The following is a 16,113-nucleotide window of genomic DNA, read 5'->3' as shown; positions in this document are numbered from 1 at the left end:
TGCAATGCCCAGGAGCTGTACCCTGGCCTCCAGCATGAAGAAGTGAACTGATGAGCCATGGGGCCCAGCCAGCCTTGGGTAACAAGCAGGCACTCTATAACCCAACAGCTGTAATAGGCTGATGTTTATCTTGCAGGACGTGTGCGTTTAATAAAGTATTAATGTGAATGCCAGATTGCTTCTCCTGTCAAGCAGGCAGAGCCAGATTACCGAGGTGGGAGAAGCTGGGGACTCTCCTGGGAGGAGGGTGCCCCAAAGACCGCTGTGCATGTTGGGCCCAGGCCTCTGTGCTTGGCAGATCAAATGCATCCACCCAGGGTGACTGTAAAGAGTGTCTCCCATGGGATTCCTGTGCTGCAAAACCAAATCTGTCCCTGAGGGCAGGAGGGATGCTCTGGTGGAGGAGCTGACCATCCTGGTGCGGGTTTGGGGGAGTGTCAGGTCAGGCCCACCTAGGGTAGAGTACTCTGTAGGGGGAGCTTTCAGCCATCCACATTTCTGGCCTCGATGGCTGGTCCTGATGTTTGGAGACTCTGCCATACCAGAAGGCAAATGCTTTCCAGAAGTTTGCTGGCCATTCCACGCTCCTAGGGCAGAGAAGGTGAGTCACTTGGGCGCCAAAAGTACCACTCCCCCAGACCCGTGAAAATGAGAAGACACATAAACAAGCCTCAGAAACAGACTTCCAGATCACCTACAGCAACCCCAAAGGGAAACAAGATGGAACAATCTAATACTCAACCATCTGGACTCCCTGAGCTGGCAACAAAAGAGGATCTGGAAAAAATGAAATAAGAAATAATTTCTCAGATAACAGCAAAAATTGTGCCCATAGTGCAAGACATGATTAATAAATCTAGAGAGGACACAGATAAAAAAAAGAGGATCTGAGGAACATGATGGAATCCCAATATAGGAAACAAATGGAATCCATAAAACAGATGCAAATGGATTTCCAGGAGATTAAAAACTCCATTGAAAGTCTATGCAGCAGGATGAACCAATGTGAGGGTAGAATTACAGATATAGAAGATAAGATTGCAATTAGTGACCAGGAAAAGAAAAATTGCTTCAGAATTCTAAGGGACCACGAGAAATCAATCCAGCAGCTGCTAGACGATGTGAAGAAGAATAAAATAAGACTGATTAGAGTCAATGAAGAAAGAGGAGAGAGTGCAGACGACATAAAAAAGCTGTTCACAGAAGTGATGGCAGAAAACTTCCCAAGCAGGGGAAAACAACTTGACATACAGATTAAGTGAGGCATATAGGACTCCAAATAGCCTTGATCAAAAAAAATCTACACATAGACATATAATAGTTAGGATTCCAGAAACCCAACAGAAGAACAAAGTTCTACAAGCAGTGAGAGAAAAGAAACAAGTCATATACAGAGGAAAGCCCATCAGAATCACAGCAGACTTCTCAGTGCAAACCCTCAAGGCAAGAAGAGTTTGGAGGGATGTATTTCAAGCCCTAAAGGAGAACAGCCTCCAACCCAGATTGATGTACCCTGCAAAACTATCTTTCAAAATTGATGGAGAAATAAGATACTTTCATGATAAAGAGCACCTCAAGAACTTCATGAATACCAAACCAGCACCCCCAAAAATTTTAGACAATACCCTAGGAAAAGACAATGAGGATCACAACCCCAGGAAACCCAGCAGAATGAATCCATTAGGTGTGACAAATAAAATGCAAAAGGGGAGAATCCAACAAAAAGAAAAAGTCATGACAAGGCTTTTAAAACTTTTAACTTCATCTCCCTAATGAGTATATAATTCAATCATGTTATTGTTCATGATTATTATTTTTCTGATTCTAGTGTTGCACACCTTTCCTTGTGCTGTAGTGGCTATTTACCATCTTCATGTGTCTACTTTTTAATTGGGTTGTCTATTAATGAGCTGTAAGAGTTCTTTATATATTCTGGTCATAGGTTATATGCATTGTAAATATGGTCTGTTTAAGGACTATTTTTCATTTTAACGATGTCATTTAAGGTTCTAAATTTTGATGGAATCTCATGTATCAATTTTTTTCTTTTATACATCATGTTTTTTGTATCCTAGGAAGTTCTTGCCTACCCTAAATTCATAAATATTTTCCCTTATAATTTATTCTTAAAGTTTTATAGTTTTAGGCTTTCATATTTAGGTTCATAGATCCTGTCAAGTTATTTTTATGTATGGAAATAAAGGGTTGAAGTTAATTTTTTATATACGGATACCAGGTGTTCTAGTGCCATTTGCTGAAAACACTATCTTTTCCTTAGCTCTTGAATTGAGTTTATATTCTATAAAATGTTAATGTTAAGTAATCTTTCAAAACTCAGTGGACCATATATGTGTGGTTCTATTTCTAGATTCTCTGTTTTATTCCAATGATCTATATGTCTTTCCTTACACCAACACTGCCTTGATTACTGTAGCTTTAGAAGAAGTCTTAAAATTAGGAACTAAACGTCATCCAACAGTTTTTTTTTTTAACTTTTCTAGGTCCTTTGTACTCCTGCATAACGTTTAAATTTCAATATCCAATTCTTCATTTATAGCAAGTATACATAGACCTGAATTTTTATATATACCTTGTGTTTTCTAATCCTGCTAAATTCAAATACAAGTTCTCAGGGCTCCTAGAGATTTCTTAGTATTTTCTCTGTAGATGATCATTTCATCTACATATAAAGATTTTGCTTCTACCTTGCCAATCCTATCCTAATTGTGTCATTTTACTGCCAGACTATTTTGGTTTGGGCCGAGGTTTCAAAGTTTAGTGGACAGATGAAGAGTAAGCATATCTGCCCTTGTTCCCCACCTTAAGGAGAAAGCATTGTATCTTCTCCATTTATATAAAGCATTCTTGCTGGAAGTATGGAGTACATGTCTTTAATTTGTTGAGAAGGTTCTGTTCTTCTTCTAGTCTCCTGATAGCTTTTACCATGAACAGCTGTGGAATTTATTCCAATACTTTTTCTCCAACTAGTGACAGGATCATATGGCTTTTTCCTTTCCTCTGTTAAAATGATGACTTTTGAGGGTGGATCTTCCAATGTTGAACCAACACTGCCATCCCTATAGTAAAACCACTTTCTACATACTGCCAGATCTGACTTCTAATAGTTTGTTTTATTAAACAAATTTCTATCTATGTTCATACTTTTTCTTCTATTATCTTTATCCAGTTTTAGGATTAGCACAATGTTGATTTCCTAAAATGAGGGGAGAGGTGTTCCTTTTTTTTTCTGCTTTAAATGTTTGATATAATTTATCAGTTAAAATGTATATGAGCCTGTTGTTGTCATATAGGTAGGTTTTCAAGCTAGGATTATACTTTCTTTAATAGATGCTATTCAGATTTTATATTTCCTCCAGAGTTAGTTTCATTAATTTGTCTTCCAAGATACTTCTTAGAAGTTGTCAAATTTATTTCAAAACAGATTTTTGAAATATGCTTTTTATATCCTTTTAAATTCTGTAAAATCTGTGGTAATGTCTCCTAGATCTTGATATTGTAATTTTAAAAATGTATAATTAATATTGTATAATAGGAAGAAAAGATCTAAAGAAGCAGGGGAAGTGGGAGGGGTAGGGGAAAGGAAAAAAAGGAAAAGAAAAAATATGAGAAAAGGAAAAAATGGAAACAAAGCCTTTGCAAATAGGGAAGGGGGGGTGAAGGGAGGGCAGGGGAAGGGGAAAAAAATAAGAGTCAAGATGCTCATGTAAAGGTACAAGATCCCAATGATGAATGTAACTGTATTTGATACCTAAACTATACCAATAAACTTAATGGGAAAAAAAAAAGAAGTTTGCTGGCCTCCCTTTGCCTTGGCTCTCTCATGCTTGGCACACTTAGCATTTGGGGCCAGGAGTTCTTGGTGGTGAGAACGGTCCTGTGTCCTGTTTCATACTTGGCAGCATCCTTGCCCTGTACCCACCAGGGACAGTAGAATAGCTCAACAACCAAAAATGACTGTAGGAGTTGCCATATGTACCTTGGGGGTCAAAAGCCACCACTGGTTAAGAACCATTGTGTTTGATCAGACTGTTTCTTACAGTTGCTGAGGTGAAGTACAGAGGCAAAAGCTCCCCAGCTTCCCTGGTGACTGAGCCTCCTGGTGAGTCAGGGCTGGTCTCGGGGGCTTTGGTTCTGCAAAATGAACCCTTTCCCCAGTTCATCATTAGGAAAACTCTGTCACACCTGTTCATTTAAAAGTGATGCAGGTTCACCGAGCAGAGCTGCACTTCATTCCAAACACGTCTTAAAATAATAGGGTCAAGGAAACAAAACTGTTACCGAGCAAATTCCCTTTGCAAATTTCCAGGCCCTTTGGTGCTGAAATGAGGTGATCCAGTCTAGTGCTAGTTGCTTTTTTGGGAGAGAAAAATAAAAGACAAAAAAAATTAAAGATTCTTTTATTCTGCCTTTAGCTTCTGAGCTTCAGCAATTAATTCTTATGTGCTAAAGGACTTCTGTGTTTATGAGACATTATTATTTAATGTGGGCCTATTTTAAATTGTAATTTTTTCATTAAGTTGCCTCATTTTACTTATTAAGACCAGTTTATAACCTAGCTTAGACTTTGTTCCTGAGCAATAACTATTTTTCTTTTAAAATATTCCATTAAAAGCTGTTGTCCATATTTTAAGTTTTATTCTGTGTCGGAGACGCCGCCCTGTTCATCACGAGCTGGTCCCCGTGCTTCTGCAAGATGCTGGAAGACCGGGGCAGCCAGCCCTGTTCAGCCTTGGCTTTGGAAATCTCCAGGCTGGAAGCGAACAGCCCCACGGCCGCGACTGCTCACCCTCTGCTCTGGGGGTCACCTGAGGCGTCCAAGACACTTGCGCCCTCTAGCCTGAACCTTTCAAGCATCATCCCATAACCTGACGGTCTGCTGGTAGAAAAGCAGATGGGCCGTGGAGAAGTGAGGGGGCTACAGGCAGGGAATGAGGGCCAGGCCCTCCATGTCAGCAGAGTCTCCCACGCCAGCCACTGCACTGGGCTCCTTGGCTGGTCCCTCCCTTCTCACCCCGTATCCCTAACAAGGAAAGATCATTGTCCCCATTTGGCAGAGGTAGAAACTGAGGCTCAGAGCCATGGATGACTCATTTAGGTTGCAGGGCTGGCAGAGTTGGAAGCTGTCCCCAGGTCTGTGATTCCCAAGCTCAAAGTCCCAGGTTCTCAGCTCCAGTGGTCCCTGACCACATTTCCACACAGAAGAGAGCAGCCTTCCCAAGGGTGTTTTTCAGAACACCGTGCTCTGTTTCTCTCTGAGAAATAACACAATGAGCCCATTTTTCGGATGAGAAGAGTAGGGAACTTTCCCTCTGTGTCCACGGCCCAGTGAAAGCCAGCCCAGGCTGGGTCCTCTGCTTCAAGATTGGAGCTGTTTCCTTTCCTCCCACCATCTCCTGTGGCTTCCCCCTCACTGGATGCCCCCAGCCCCACCTGCTGGGCCCTGGCAGAAGGCACCACAGAGGCAGCCATAGCAGTCAGGGCCTCCCTCGAGCATGCTGTGTCACTGCAGCATCTCATCCTGCTTCCCTCCCAACAGCTGCTGTTGTGTCTTGCATGTTGGGCTGACCCAGCGATAAAGAACTGGTCACCTACCTGCAAGGACAAGAGAAAGTTCCAGCAGCAGGTTGTCAGATCAGAGTCAGACACTGGGGTAATAGAAGGGTCACAGGGCTGTGTGACCCACAGAACTGGGCCCAGTATTAGAGACCTTGGCTGTTTCTTCTTTTCTTTGAGGCCTCAGTTTACCCATCTGTATAACAAAAAGGTTTCCATTCCAGAACATCATGCCTCTTTTTCTCTGATAGCCTCTGACTAGGGAAGTGCTTTGGGAATCCAAGTCCGTGACAGTGTGGCCAGACGCACTGATTGCCTTATCCATTCATCTGCTCATTCACCGTTTTTCCCACCGAGAGCCCATTGAGCACCTGCTATATACCACCTATGAATGGAGCATGTTGATAGAGTAGCCACTAGAACAAACCACCCCAAATCTCCATGTCTTATCACACTGATGCTTCATTTCTCACTTACAGGAGTTTTCCTGGGGACCAGGGGAGGACTTTACCCCTTACAGTCAATTAACTACCTAGTTTTTTCCATCTTATGACTTCCTCTCCTCCAAGTCCGCAGAACCCTCCCCTCCCACGTGGCAAGGCAGAGGTGTTTGGGAGAACATGGAAGAATCGTAAGGGACAAGTGAGAAAGCCATATTGCCCTGGCCAGGATTTGGTCACATGGCCCTGCCATTTGGGAAATGTACTAAGGAGGAAGAAAACACAGAGTGTGGGGGCACATAGTCTCTGTGGGCTTGGGGGTCACACATGGCCCAGAGTAGATATTGTGTACAAGATAGATGTGAAGACAGCTTTGGACCCCAACATAAGCTCGAGTGACAGAGTTTGGAGCAACCTGAAGACTGTGGGTTCTGGATGCAGCCATGAATGGCAGTTCAGCCTTGCATCCCGTGGGAATCTATGCTCTTTGCCTTGTCGATGTAGGACTCACTGCCTAATGAAGATTTTCCAAGTCAGTCACTTTCCCTGGAAGACACCTCAAGGGCCAGAGGACTGACCAGAAATCCTGGCCTCCTCCAGACTCACTTTCATTCATAAAATGGGAAGCTAATTCACCAGCACTGGTGTCTGCAGGCCCCTGGGGAAGCATCAGGGGTCTGCAAAGGGCCACAGAGCAGGCTTCTTGAGTCTTCTTATTAACAGTATAACCGGCCGGGGATTTAGCTCAGTGGTTTCGCTGCCTGCTGTGCAAGCACAAGGACCCGAGTTCGATCCCTGGTACCAAAAAACAAACAAACAAAAAAACCAGTATAACCACGTCATTATCAATAATGAAACACAAGTTAATAATAAATAAACAAACTAATAATAAATAATACATATGTCATGCATAATACATTATACTACAGGGCTCTGAACATCTATTGCCTCTGACAGAGGGAAATCTGATTAGCTGTCTGGAGATCACAGAGAGGAGGATCTCAAAGGAGTCTGGGAGGTGGGCGAAGGGGATAGACATCTTGAAGTGTCACGTTCATCCCTCTGCAAGGTGTTTGAGGCCCTGATGGTCCAGAGCTGATCTGCCCTTGGGTTGATGAGAACCAGGAGCCAGCTGGGTGAAAGGGGAGGTGCCTCTTCCTGTTTGGGGTCTTACATAGCTCAAATGTAGGGTGGGGAATCCATGGCCCATTGAGGCAAACCACATTCAGCCTCAGTAGCATTGGATCACCTGGTCAAGGGTACTAGCCGAAGGTATCTGCAACTTCCTCTCTTCAGCTGTGGGTGCATGCTGTCGTCCAGTATGCCTTGCATGCCAACTAACAACATAGCCAGAAGCACCTGGAAATGAGGCAGAGTAACAGGGACAGGCACATGACCTTACAGGAGCTCCCAAACTGCTGTGGGACACAGATGGGCTAAACACGGTGTCGCTGTGCAAGGAATTGGAGATATGGTAGATGCTCTGAGGGGGCATTGATTTGGGGGTCCTGGGTAAATGGAGTTAGGTGTGTTGACATCTCTTGACCCTTAGGGTAAATGGTGCCTAAGCAACAAGGTGAGGGTGGGTGTTGCAGGTAGAAGCAAGGGCAGGTGCAGACCAGGAGCTGGAGGAAGCCTGGCATCTCTGGGAAACTCTAAGTCCATCAGGGCAACTGAAGCTCTGTGTGAGAGCAAAGGATGAGCTCAGGAGGAGGCACACCTCGAGCTGTCTAGGGATGGGAGATGGCTTCACCCCTAAAGAAATGTCCAAGAGGATCCAGGTGCGGGGTGGGTGGCAGCATGGTGCATGCTGGGCTGGGGCTGCACAGCTCCCAAAGCCCCACGTGGACATGTGGAGGCTCATTCAAGACTCCACGCAGGCAGCACACTGGCTGAGCAGCTGTGGTGTGCCATGCATTATACAGAGAACTAGAGTTGTGCACCAGCTCCCCACCTGGAGGAGCACCTTGTCTGATGGTGGAGACTGACACACAAAGAAACATCTGCTGTGTTACAGAGGGATGCAGATGGGCTGTGATCGAGATACAAGGGCCTGTGAGCTTGGAAGAGGGAGGATCGGACTCATGTAAATCAGAGCAAGGGGGACTATGGCATTGAATCTGGAAGGACATGGACAGATTTCCCTGGGCGAGCTCAGAGGAAAAGGGCATTCCAGAGAGAGAACAGTACAGGCACAAAGGAGAGCTTGGGCTTTGGAAGGGCCAGGGTGGGTTGCAAGGTGGCCAAAGCACAGTGTGAGACTGATTGAGCTGGAGGGACCTGGAGAGGCAAGCTCATCAGGGACCCAGTTGGCCATGACAGACTCTGAACTTGGTCCTGAATTGGAAGGCAATGGGGCAGGAAAATGGAATGGCATTAACCACAGAGGAGGCATCCTCATATTTGCATGTTTGTAATATCACTGAGACTCCAAAGAGGTGGGTTCGTTAGGCAGACAGGTCTGCAGGCTGGAGACCAGCAAGCCACTTGTCAAAGGGTCCTGGGGAGAGATTTCCCAAACCCGGGCAGAAATGGTGTAGAGCAGAGCATAAAAGACAGTTCAGGGAGCTATTGGGGCAGCAGAATGATCCATCTTAGAGATAGATGAACGGTAACTTTCTGCCCATTGTTCAGTGGCTTTCATCTCTTAAAAGGCCCTTCCACCCTCTGCCCCATCTCACTGCGAATAAGAAGGCAGATGGTTGGGAGCTCCAGTTAGTCCAGCGTAGAAGGGAGTATTTCCAAGAACCTCTGTACCAGTCTGGAAGATATGGTTGCAGTAATTGGTTTATTGTAATAATATTTATTGCAATAGTAATTACAAAGTGCAGGTGCCCTGGGAGACTGTCATCATGGCTGTGACATGGTATTTATCTTCTTGAGATAGGGGTGACCTTTTTTCTTCATGAGTGGTAGTGCACAGAGCTCTCACTATCATGTGGAGATAAATCCCAGGCCCACCCCAGGGAGAGAGCAGCACCAGGAATTTATGTGGCCCTGATGCCCATGGGCCACACTGATGTGGCTTTAAATTCAGCTCATGGACCTGCTGCCAGGTGCCGACCATCGCTCCGCTTCCACTCGAACCTTGGTGTGATCCATGCTGGGTTAGGACTCTTAAGTTCTTGGCATCATTTCCACACCCACAGACTGGGATGGAGCTGAGATGCTGTCCCTCCCCTCAGGAAGTCCTCATCTGGTGCAGACACGGCCCATGTGCTAGGATAGAAAAGTGAATGAACCATGTTCCTTTCATTCTTCATACTCATTTGGCATCCATAAGCGATAATTCAGGTGACACATGACAGGCACTTCCAGGGCAAAGTCACTGGTCTAGAGCCAACTCAGAGCATGTCAGGAATGCCATGAAACATTTTGGCCAACCCAGCTCTTACAGTCCTGGAAAGGGTCTCAGTCAGACGTCTTCCTGGCCCAGCATCCTATATTCTGCATCCTCAGCAGGATTTGGACTTGAAAATGGCCTCAGCCCAGCCTTATCCTGCTGCCTCCTTGTGGGTGTGATGTGTTCTGCGGCTGTAGTGGGGGGTTGGTTCTGCTGCACCTCAAAACAGACTCCTGTGTTCTTTGTGATCCCTAGCCCTGCTACCCACCTTTGTTTTTGGCTTCTCTCTTTGGAATTCATGGGTAGTGGGCTCCTGTGAGGTGGCAGGAAGGGCACTAGACTCAGAGTCCGAGAGCTTGCCAGCCACACCTGGCATTCTGTGGTCACAAGTCATTCTGTACCTCTGAGCCTCAGGCTTCTCATATATAGAATAGGGACCCAGCCCACAGGGCAAAGGTGATCAATACATAACAATCACAGACATCCTCTGGAAACTGCCAAGCACTAATCACATGTTCATTTGTTCATCTTATTTTTAGTTGCTCAACAACTATTTATTGAGCTCCTAAGAAGTTCCAGGCATTGCTCTAGAATCTCAGGATAAAGCAGTGATTCAACCATACAACGTGAAGGACTTCTGGGTCTGACAAGATGGAGTAATAGTCAAGGCCGGGCTGTCTTCATCTCTCACTAATTCAACTGTAAAACCTGGGCAGAATATATGGTCATCTCTTTGAAAAATCTGTGAAGTAAATGGCAGCAGGTGGGTTGGAATTTGAAGTACCACTGAGAAACAAAACCTAGAGTCTCATCAGGTAATATTTAAAATGTCCAGAATACACACAAAATAACTAGACACAAAAAAGCTATGACAATCTCAACTCGGATGCAGGAAAGACAATCTGCTGACCTCAGCGATGAGGTGACTCATATGATGAAATTATCTGACAAAGACTCTAGACAGTGCTTATAAAAATGCTTCAACAAATAATCCAAAATCCTCTTGAAACAAATATTAAAATAGAAGCAGCAAAGCAATAGAGGATATAAAGAAGAATCAAATGGAAATTTTAGAAACAACAAATGCCATAATGTAATAAAGCACTCCCTGGGTGGATTTAGTAGCAGATTGGAGATAACAGAAGAATGAATTAGTGGCCTTAAAGATACAATCGATAGAAATTAACCATTCTGAAAACAAAAAAGGATTGGAACTCAACACAGGCTGGGAGAGGGAAGAATATCAAAAAATAAGCAAATAAGTGGCATTATATATTATTTAGAAGGATGCAACAGGGTAAACAGATAATAATAGGAAAATTGTTATACATACACAAGAGTTATACTAGATAAGACCTCTCAAAATAGACAATGTGTGAGCAGACAAAAATTGGGGAGTTGAGCCTTGAATCTAGAGAAAGATGCACTGGGAGACAGAAGTAGCTTGTGCAAAGGTCCTGAGATAGGCGCATGCTTGGGGTGCTCAGGGATCATCAGAGGCTGTTGTGAGCCAGGGGACTGAACAAGTTGAGGGTGAGAGCAGACAAGGTGGTGGAGCAGAGGTGGCCAGGGGCACCTGCTGGCAGTCATCGCAGTTGACCAGGCATTGCCTGATGGTGCCCAGGCCCAGGGAAACCGTGTGGAAGGTGAAGTAATTGGATGCTGAGTGTATGTTACAGAGCTTGCAGGCCTTTCTGGTTGTATGAATGAGAGAAAGCAGAACTCCAGGAAGAAGACTGGAGGCTTTGAGCTCCCTGAGGGAGACAGAAGGGGCATCACTTCCCACTAGGGCTCTTCCTTTATAGGGCCCACAGACACTAGTGGTGCCCTGGGAGTGAGGTGATGCCATGTTGCCCGGTTCTCAGCCCAGGCCTTGCAGTTCTCTGCTTACAGGTCCTTGGCTCATCAGTCAATGCACCAGGGCTGGTGAGGCAGCAGAGGATCCAGGCTCTCATCTGATTCAAGCTCCCACTACCTCCACTGGGGAGAAGCCAGGGGTACAGGGTGCTGGCTGAGATGAGTGCCATGGGGGAGTACAGGGCATTGCTGAGGATGCAGCAGCAGCTCTGTCCTGTGACCCTGCATCCCCCGAGGGCGGGCACCGCTGGCGTCTGCCCCCAGCCCCTGCATCATGGCTGCTACCCAGGAGTTCCTCTCATACCAGCAGCTCCTCTGCCTCTTGTCCACGGCTCCCACTGAGGTACAGTCCCATTCTCCCCATGGGGCTGTCTGCTCACTCACTGGTGACATCCTGTACCCCACTGTCCTGAGGAAGATAGCCTGCCTGGGTGGCACCCAGCACCCATGCTGCTAAGTGGACACCAGAGAGGCTCCTGGACACTAGCTGTCACCGACAGAAGGTCATGTGGGTGGGCTCAAAGAGGCAGGCTTGGAAGCCCCTGAGCTCCTGGGAGGCCCTGGGCTTGGGCTGTCCAGGAGAAAGCCACAGAGACAGGGCTCTGAGCACAGCCCACTCTGACTACACAATGGTCAAGGAGCAAACAGAATCAATTTGTCTTTGTCTGATCCAAGCAGTGTTCCAAGCCCTTGGGTAATATGGAGATGGGGCAGTTCATGGCCCCGTGTCAAGGTGAATACACCCCGCATAGGTCATTATAAGCAATTTTCAGCGTCCTGGGGTCAGAGGGAGGGTGCTTTGGGACTTCAGTAGTCCAGGGAGTTAGGGAGTTTGTTAAGGAAGTAACATTTCCACAAATTGCTTGAAGGACAAAGTTACCAAAGCAAAGAGCAAGGGAGCCAAGGCTTGGGACAGAGAGGCCAGCCTGTGCACAGGCCCAGGGGTGACAGAGAAGCTGTGTATGAGGGAGAGCCAGGCATGGGCCTGACTTTCCCAGAGAGGTCATGTGCCTTCTCCCATGATCGTGGGAGGCTCCTGGGGGCCCTGCAAGGTCAAGGAAAGGAATTTCAGAGGGCTGATCGATAGGGTGGGGTACATGGTTGCAGGAAGTCCAGGCAGTCTCTGGTCTCATAGTCTGGGGGAGTTTGTCCTTCACCACTGCAACCACCCACTGGGCACTCGAGGCAGCTGCTGGGAGGCTGTGACGCTGGTCCTGATAGCTGGTCACAGCAAGGGTGGTTTCCCCTCTTGTCTGCACAGGTGGAGAAGTTGAAGTGATTTACTTAGGGCCACCAGTGGGCTAGAATTGTGACTGGGGTGACCAACTTGTTCCTGTTTGCTTGGGACTTTGCACTGAAAATCCCCATCCCCAGTCCTAGGCAAAGAAGAACACGGGACCTCTTTGCAAGACATCTGGGAGGCCCGAGTCCCTCACTGAAAGTCACCCCAGAACCAGCCCTGAGCCAGCCCCCAGAGCAGCCCCTGAGTTGGGCTTGTGGAGAGGAGCGAGGCTGGGGTTGCTCTGGGAGGCGGCTTTGGACAGAGGGGCCATCTGTCATCACCTCGTTAGGTGGTGCCTGGCTCCTAAACATCACTGCGATTTTGCTAAATGTATCTTAGCAGGAGCGGTGTAAATGCTGTCAGAGATAGAGGGCAGAGTGATGGGCCATGTGGGATAATGAACTGCTTAGTTAAGATGGATCCCTCTCTGCTCCTGATTTGCGTCTGGATATAGCATGCAGTGGGGCTCACGCACGGAGGCTGATTGTCGGCAGATGCACTGCACAGAAAGACAGGCTCCCGCTCACTAGGCCGAGCCCCTGGCTGATGCACTTCCCTGACAAATGGCATAGAGTTGTCCCAAGGTGGCAGCCTTGCTCCCAGACCTGGATTCAGGCTCAGTTACCATCTGATATGGGATTTGCTGGGACAGAAAAACCCTAAAAATTGAATTTGCTTCTCATTTCACAGATGGGGAAATTGAGACCCAGAGGAAACTTGCTTGAGGTCTCAGAGCTGGTTGGCAGCACAGCTGAGAGCAGAACCCATGCCCCTCTGGCCTTCCCTCATCTTCATGGCCCCTGCCCACCCCTGCCTGCTCAGCTGCCCCTTCTCAGTGCTCCAGAGGCTTTACCTGGGGAGGCAGCATGAACCTGAGGCCCAAGATTCAGACCCCCCTTGCTGGAGACCCTGGTGGCTGAGGCCTCGTTGGACTTGGGTTTTTTGTTTGTTTTTGTATTGGGGATTGGATGCAGGACCTTCACACTGAGCTACATCACCCACCCCACCCCCCAACCTTTTTTTTGAAAACCGTGTCTTTCTAAGTCATTAAGTTATCGAGGTTGGTCTCAAACATGTGGTCTTCCTGTTTCAGCCTCCCAGACTTCCCACAACCAGCCCCCTCTAGGTTTATGCCCTGTGCCTCACGGGGAGGATTCCTTGTGGGCCTCCAGCTTTGAGCCCCTCAGGACAGAGGCTGAGCTGCTCTGTTCCACATCCTCCCATCCACCCACCTGCCCAGGTGTCAGCCTGCTACCCTAGGACCATCCTTCCTGGGCTGGATGGTGGAACACTGAGGGGAGTGGAAGTCAGGGGTGGGGTCAGGGGAGCAAGGCCCTGGGCCACGCTTTGGGTCTTGGAACCTGATTGTTCCTGCAGCCCCACTGTGCAGGAGGAAGCCGAGTCCCACAGAGGTTCTGTAATTCAGCCAGCTGACGACTGGGTGGCAGAATGAGAAGCCTGAGGCAACGACTGACCTCAAGTTCGGAAAGGGGGCACCTGTGGAGGGAAGAGCCAGGAAAGCAGGAGAGGGGATTTTCAGAAAACGAACCTTTGCAGTTTTCTGGGAAATGATGAAATTTTGTGAAATGAGAGCTGGAGGAATGTTAGTCAGACCTAGAAGAGAACCTTTCCAGTGTCTTTCTTTTGGGAAATACCTTGGCTGTGAATGCCTGCTGTCCGTCTCCTATGTGTGCCTGTCCAGGAAGGTGGTTTCTCACCTGGGCTCAAGTGTTGACGGGCGCCATCCTAAGCCCAGCCCCACACACCTGTCAGAAGTCTCCGCCTCCCTCCCTCCACACCTGAGCTCAGAGCCTACACATGGCCCCCTGCCTGTCCTGACCTTGAATAGGAAGGGACTAGGTACAACGGAGTTAGACCCTGGCCTCAGGCCCCCTTCTCCTGTCCATCGGCAGACCCAGCATTCACTGTGTACTTTGGGGTCTCTCCTTCCACCAGGCCTGGCCCAGGCCCCACAGTGCTGTCCTGCCCCACCTGAGAGCCAGGCCTATGTCAAAGATGGTGTCAACCGATGGAACTGCAGATGGGGGGCTACCTCCCAGAATTCCCAAGTGACCTCTGTAAGTCATGTGACTCATCTCTGGGTGACAGCAAGAGGTGTCAGGATGATATCGGCCTCAGAATAGGACAGACGGGGTAGAATTCAGCTTGGCCACTTCCATCAGTGTGGTGTGCAGCCAGGTGCTTCCAGATCTGCAGAGCAGAGCCTGCTGGTGACAGAGGCTTGTGCCTAGGACCCACAGGGCCGGCACCCGAAAAAGTTGCGATAGTAGCTCTTGTCATCCTCTGACTTTGATGCTCTGTGGCTAGTGATGGAGCTCATGATCCAGAAGGAGAGACAGATGGGCAGACCGACAGCCACACTCATATGACAGGCCAGCCATCACGGCTTTGCACAGAAGCACAGGTGGCTGCAGCAGCCAGAGGACAGACTGAGAGCAAAGTGCTGGGAGGGAGGGAAAGAAAGAAGGGAAGGAAACAAAAAGAAAAGAAAAGAACAAGGAAGAAAAGCAAGAGTGTGCATGCTGGGGAAATGAGAACATGCTGTGGCCAGGGAAGGAGTCTGCCTTCAGAGGTGAGGCTCCTACCTCCCTGCAGCCTTGTACCCCATGCCGTGGGCACCGCATGGGGCTGGGGTGGGAGTGCCCAGCTGCCAGCGTTTCTCCTGTCCCCTGACCTCTGTGGCTCCAAGCAGAGGCTTGCCTGGAACAGGAGGCATGGCCGGAGCTGCCTCAGCTCACAGAGATGACTCCCAGCCTCTGCTCCCCAGGACTTGAGAAGCCCAGGGTGCAGTGCAGGGGCAGCTGTTCCCTGCTGGAGTGCTGTGCTAGGAGTGAGTACATCCTGTCCATTTGCACCCCAGGCTCCTCACTTGCCTCAACCTGCTTTAATCCTGCCTGATGCTTACTGAAGATGAGCTACAGAGTCTGAAAATGTTAAATGTTGAGAAAAGTTTCTTACTATGACCGTGACCTGGAGTGTCAGAGCACCCCTCAGCCTCAGGGGCTTTGGATTTGTGGTGTTGTGTCTGGAATGCTCTCCCCTAGGTATCTACATGGATCACACCTTCCTTTACTCAGAGAGGCCTGGTGGGGAGGTAGGGACTTCCCCATCTAGAGCAGCCCCTCCCACGTTGCTCTTTGTGGCTTTCCCCTGGTCTATTTTTCCTCACTACATATATGGCCACTGATATATTTTACATGAGTAACTTGATGATGGTCCCCACTGCTAGAACATTGTGGAGTTGTGTCCCCAGTTGAGAACATGTCTGGTTCCGGGTAGAGTTGATAAACCGCTCTTTGTGAACTGAGGAATGACAGGAGGATACCTTTCCTTTTGTTTAATTTTGTTTTTCTCAAAGTTAGTTAACAATAAAATTCATGTTGCCTGAAATGTCGCTCAGTCTCTCCCCATGTTCTGCACGCTCTGGGAAAAGTGGTCTTGTCTTAACCTGCCCAGTCAGCTCACTCCTGCGCCCAGCTTCTAACTCACGGCTGCCCAGGTGCCCAGGCCACACCTGCCTATGGACAGGTGTCTGCTTCCCACTGGCGTGCCAAATTGGCTTTGGACATCTGCTCTACCTGCCAGTACCCCTGTCG

General features: G+C 47.9%; 1 protein-coding gene across 5 annotated transcripts in view; it reads left to right on the top strand.

Annotated features, from left to right (window-relative positions):
- Igsf21 (immunoglobin superfamily member 21) overlaps positions 1 to 16,113 on the top strand; it is a 220,645-nt gene that overhangs the window by 79,749 nt on the left and 124,783 nt on the right. For 2 of the 5 annotated variants that reach the window (XM_087215697.1, XM_021262926.2), the window contains exon 1: positions 9,870 to 10,120. The exons of the other annotated variants lie outside the window; for them this stretch is intronic. Coding sequence is in view for 1 of the 2 variants with exons in the window: in XM_021262926.2 (XP_021118585.1) it covers positions 10,111 to 10,120 (10 nt within the window). In the remaining variant the exon portion in view is untranslated. Of the gene's footprint in view, positions 1 to 9,869; positions 10,121 to 16,113 lie in introns of those variants that run through there. 5 annotated transcript variants of the gene reach the window in all.

The sequence above is a fragment of the Heterocephalus glaber genome, unplaced genomic scaffold, assembly GCF_053883595.1.
Source record: "Heterocephalus glaber isolate CG9 unplaced genomic scaffold, H.glaber_assembly_v1.0 deba00001452, whole genome shotgun sequence".
Classification (NCBI taxonomy): domain Eukaryota; kingdom Metazoa; phylum Chordata; class Mammalia; order Rodentia; family Bathyergidae; genus Heterocephalus; species Heterocephalus glaber.
Note: the sequence above shows the minus strand (reverse complement) of the source record. Positions and strands in the feature narration are given on the sequence as shown.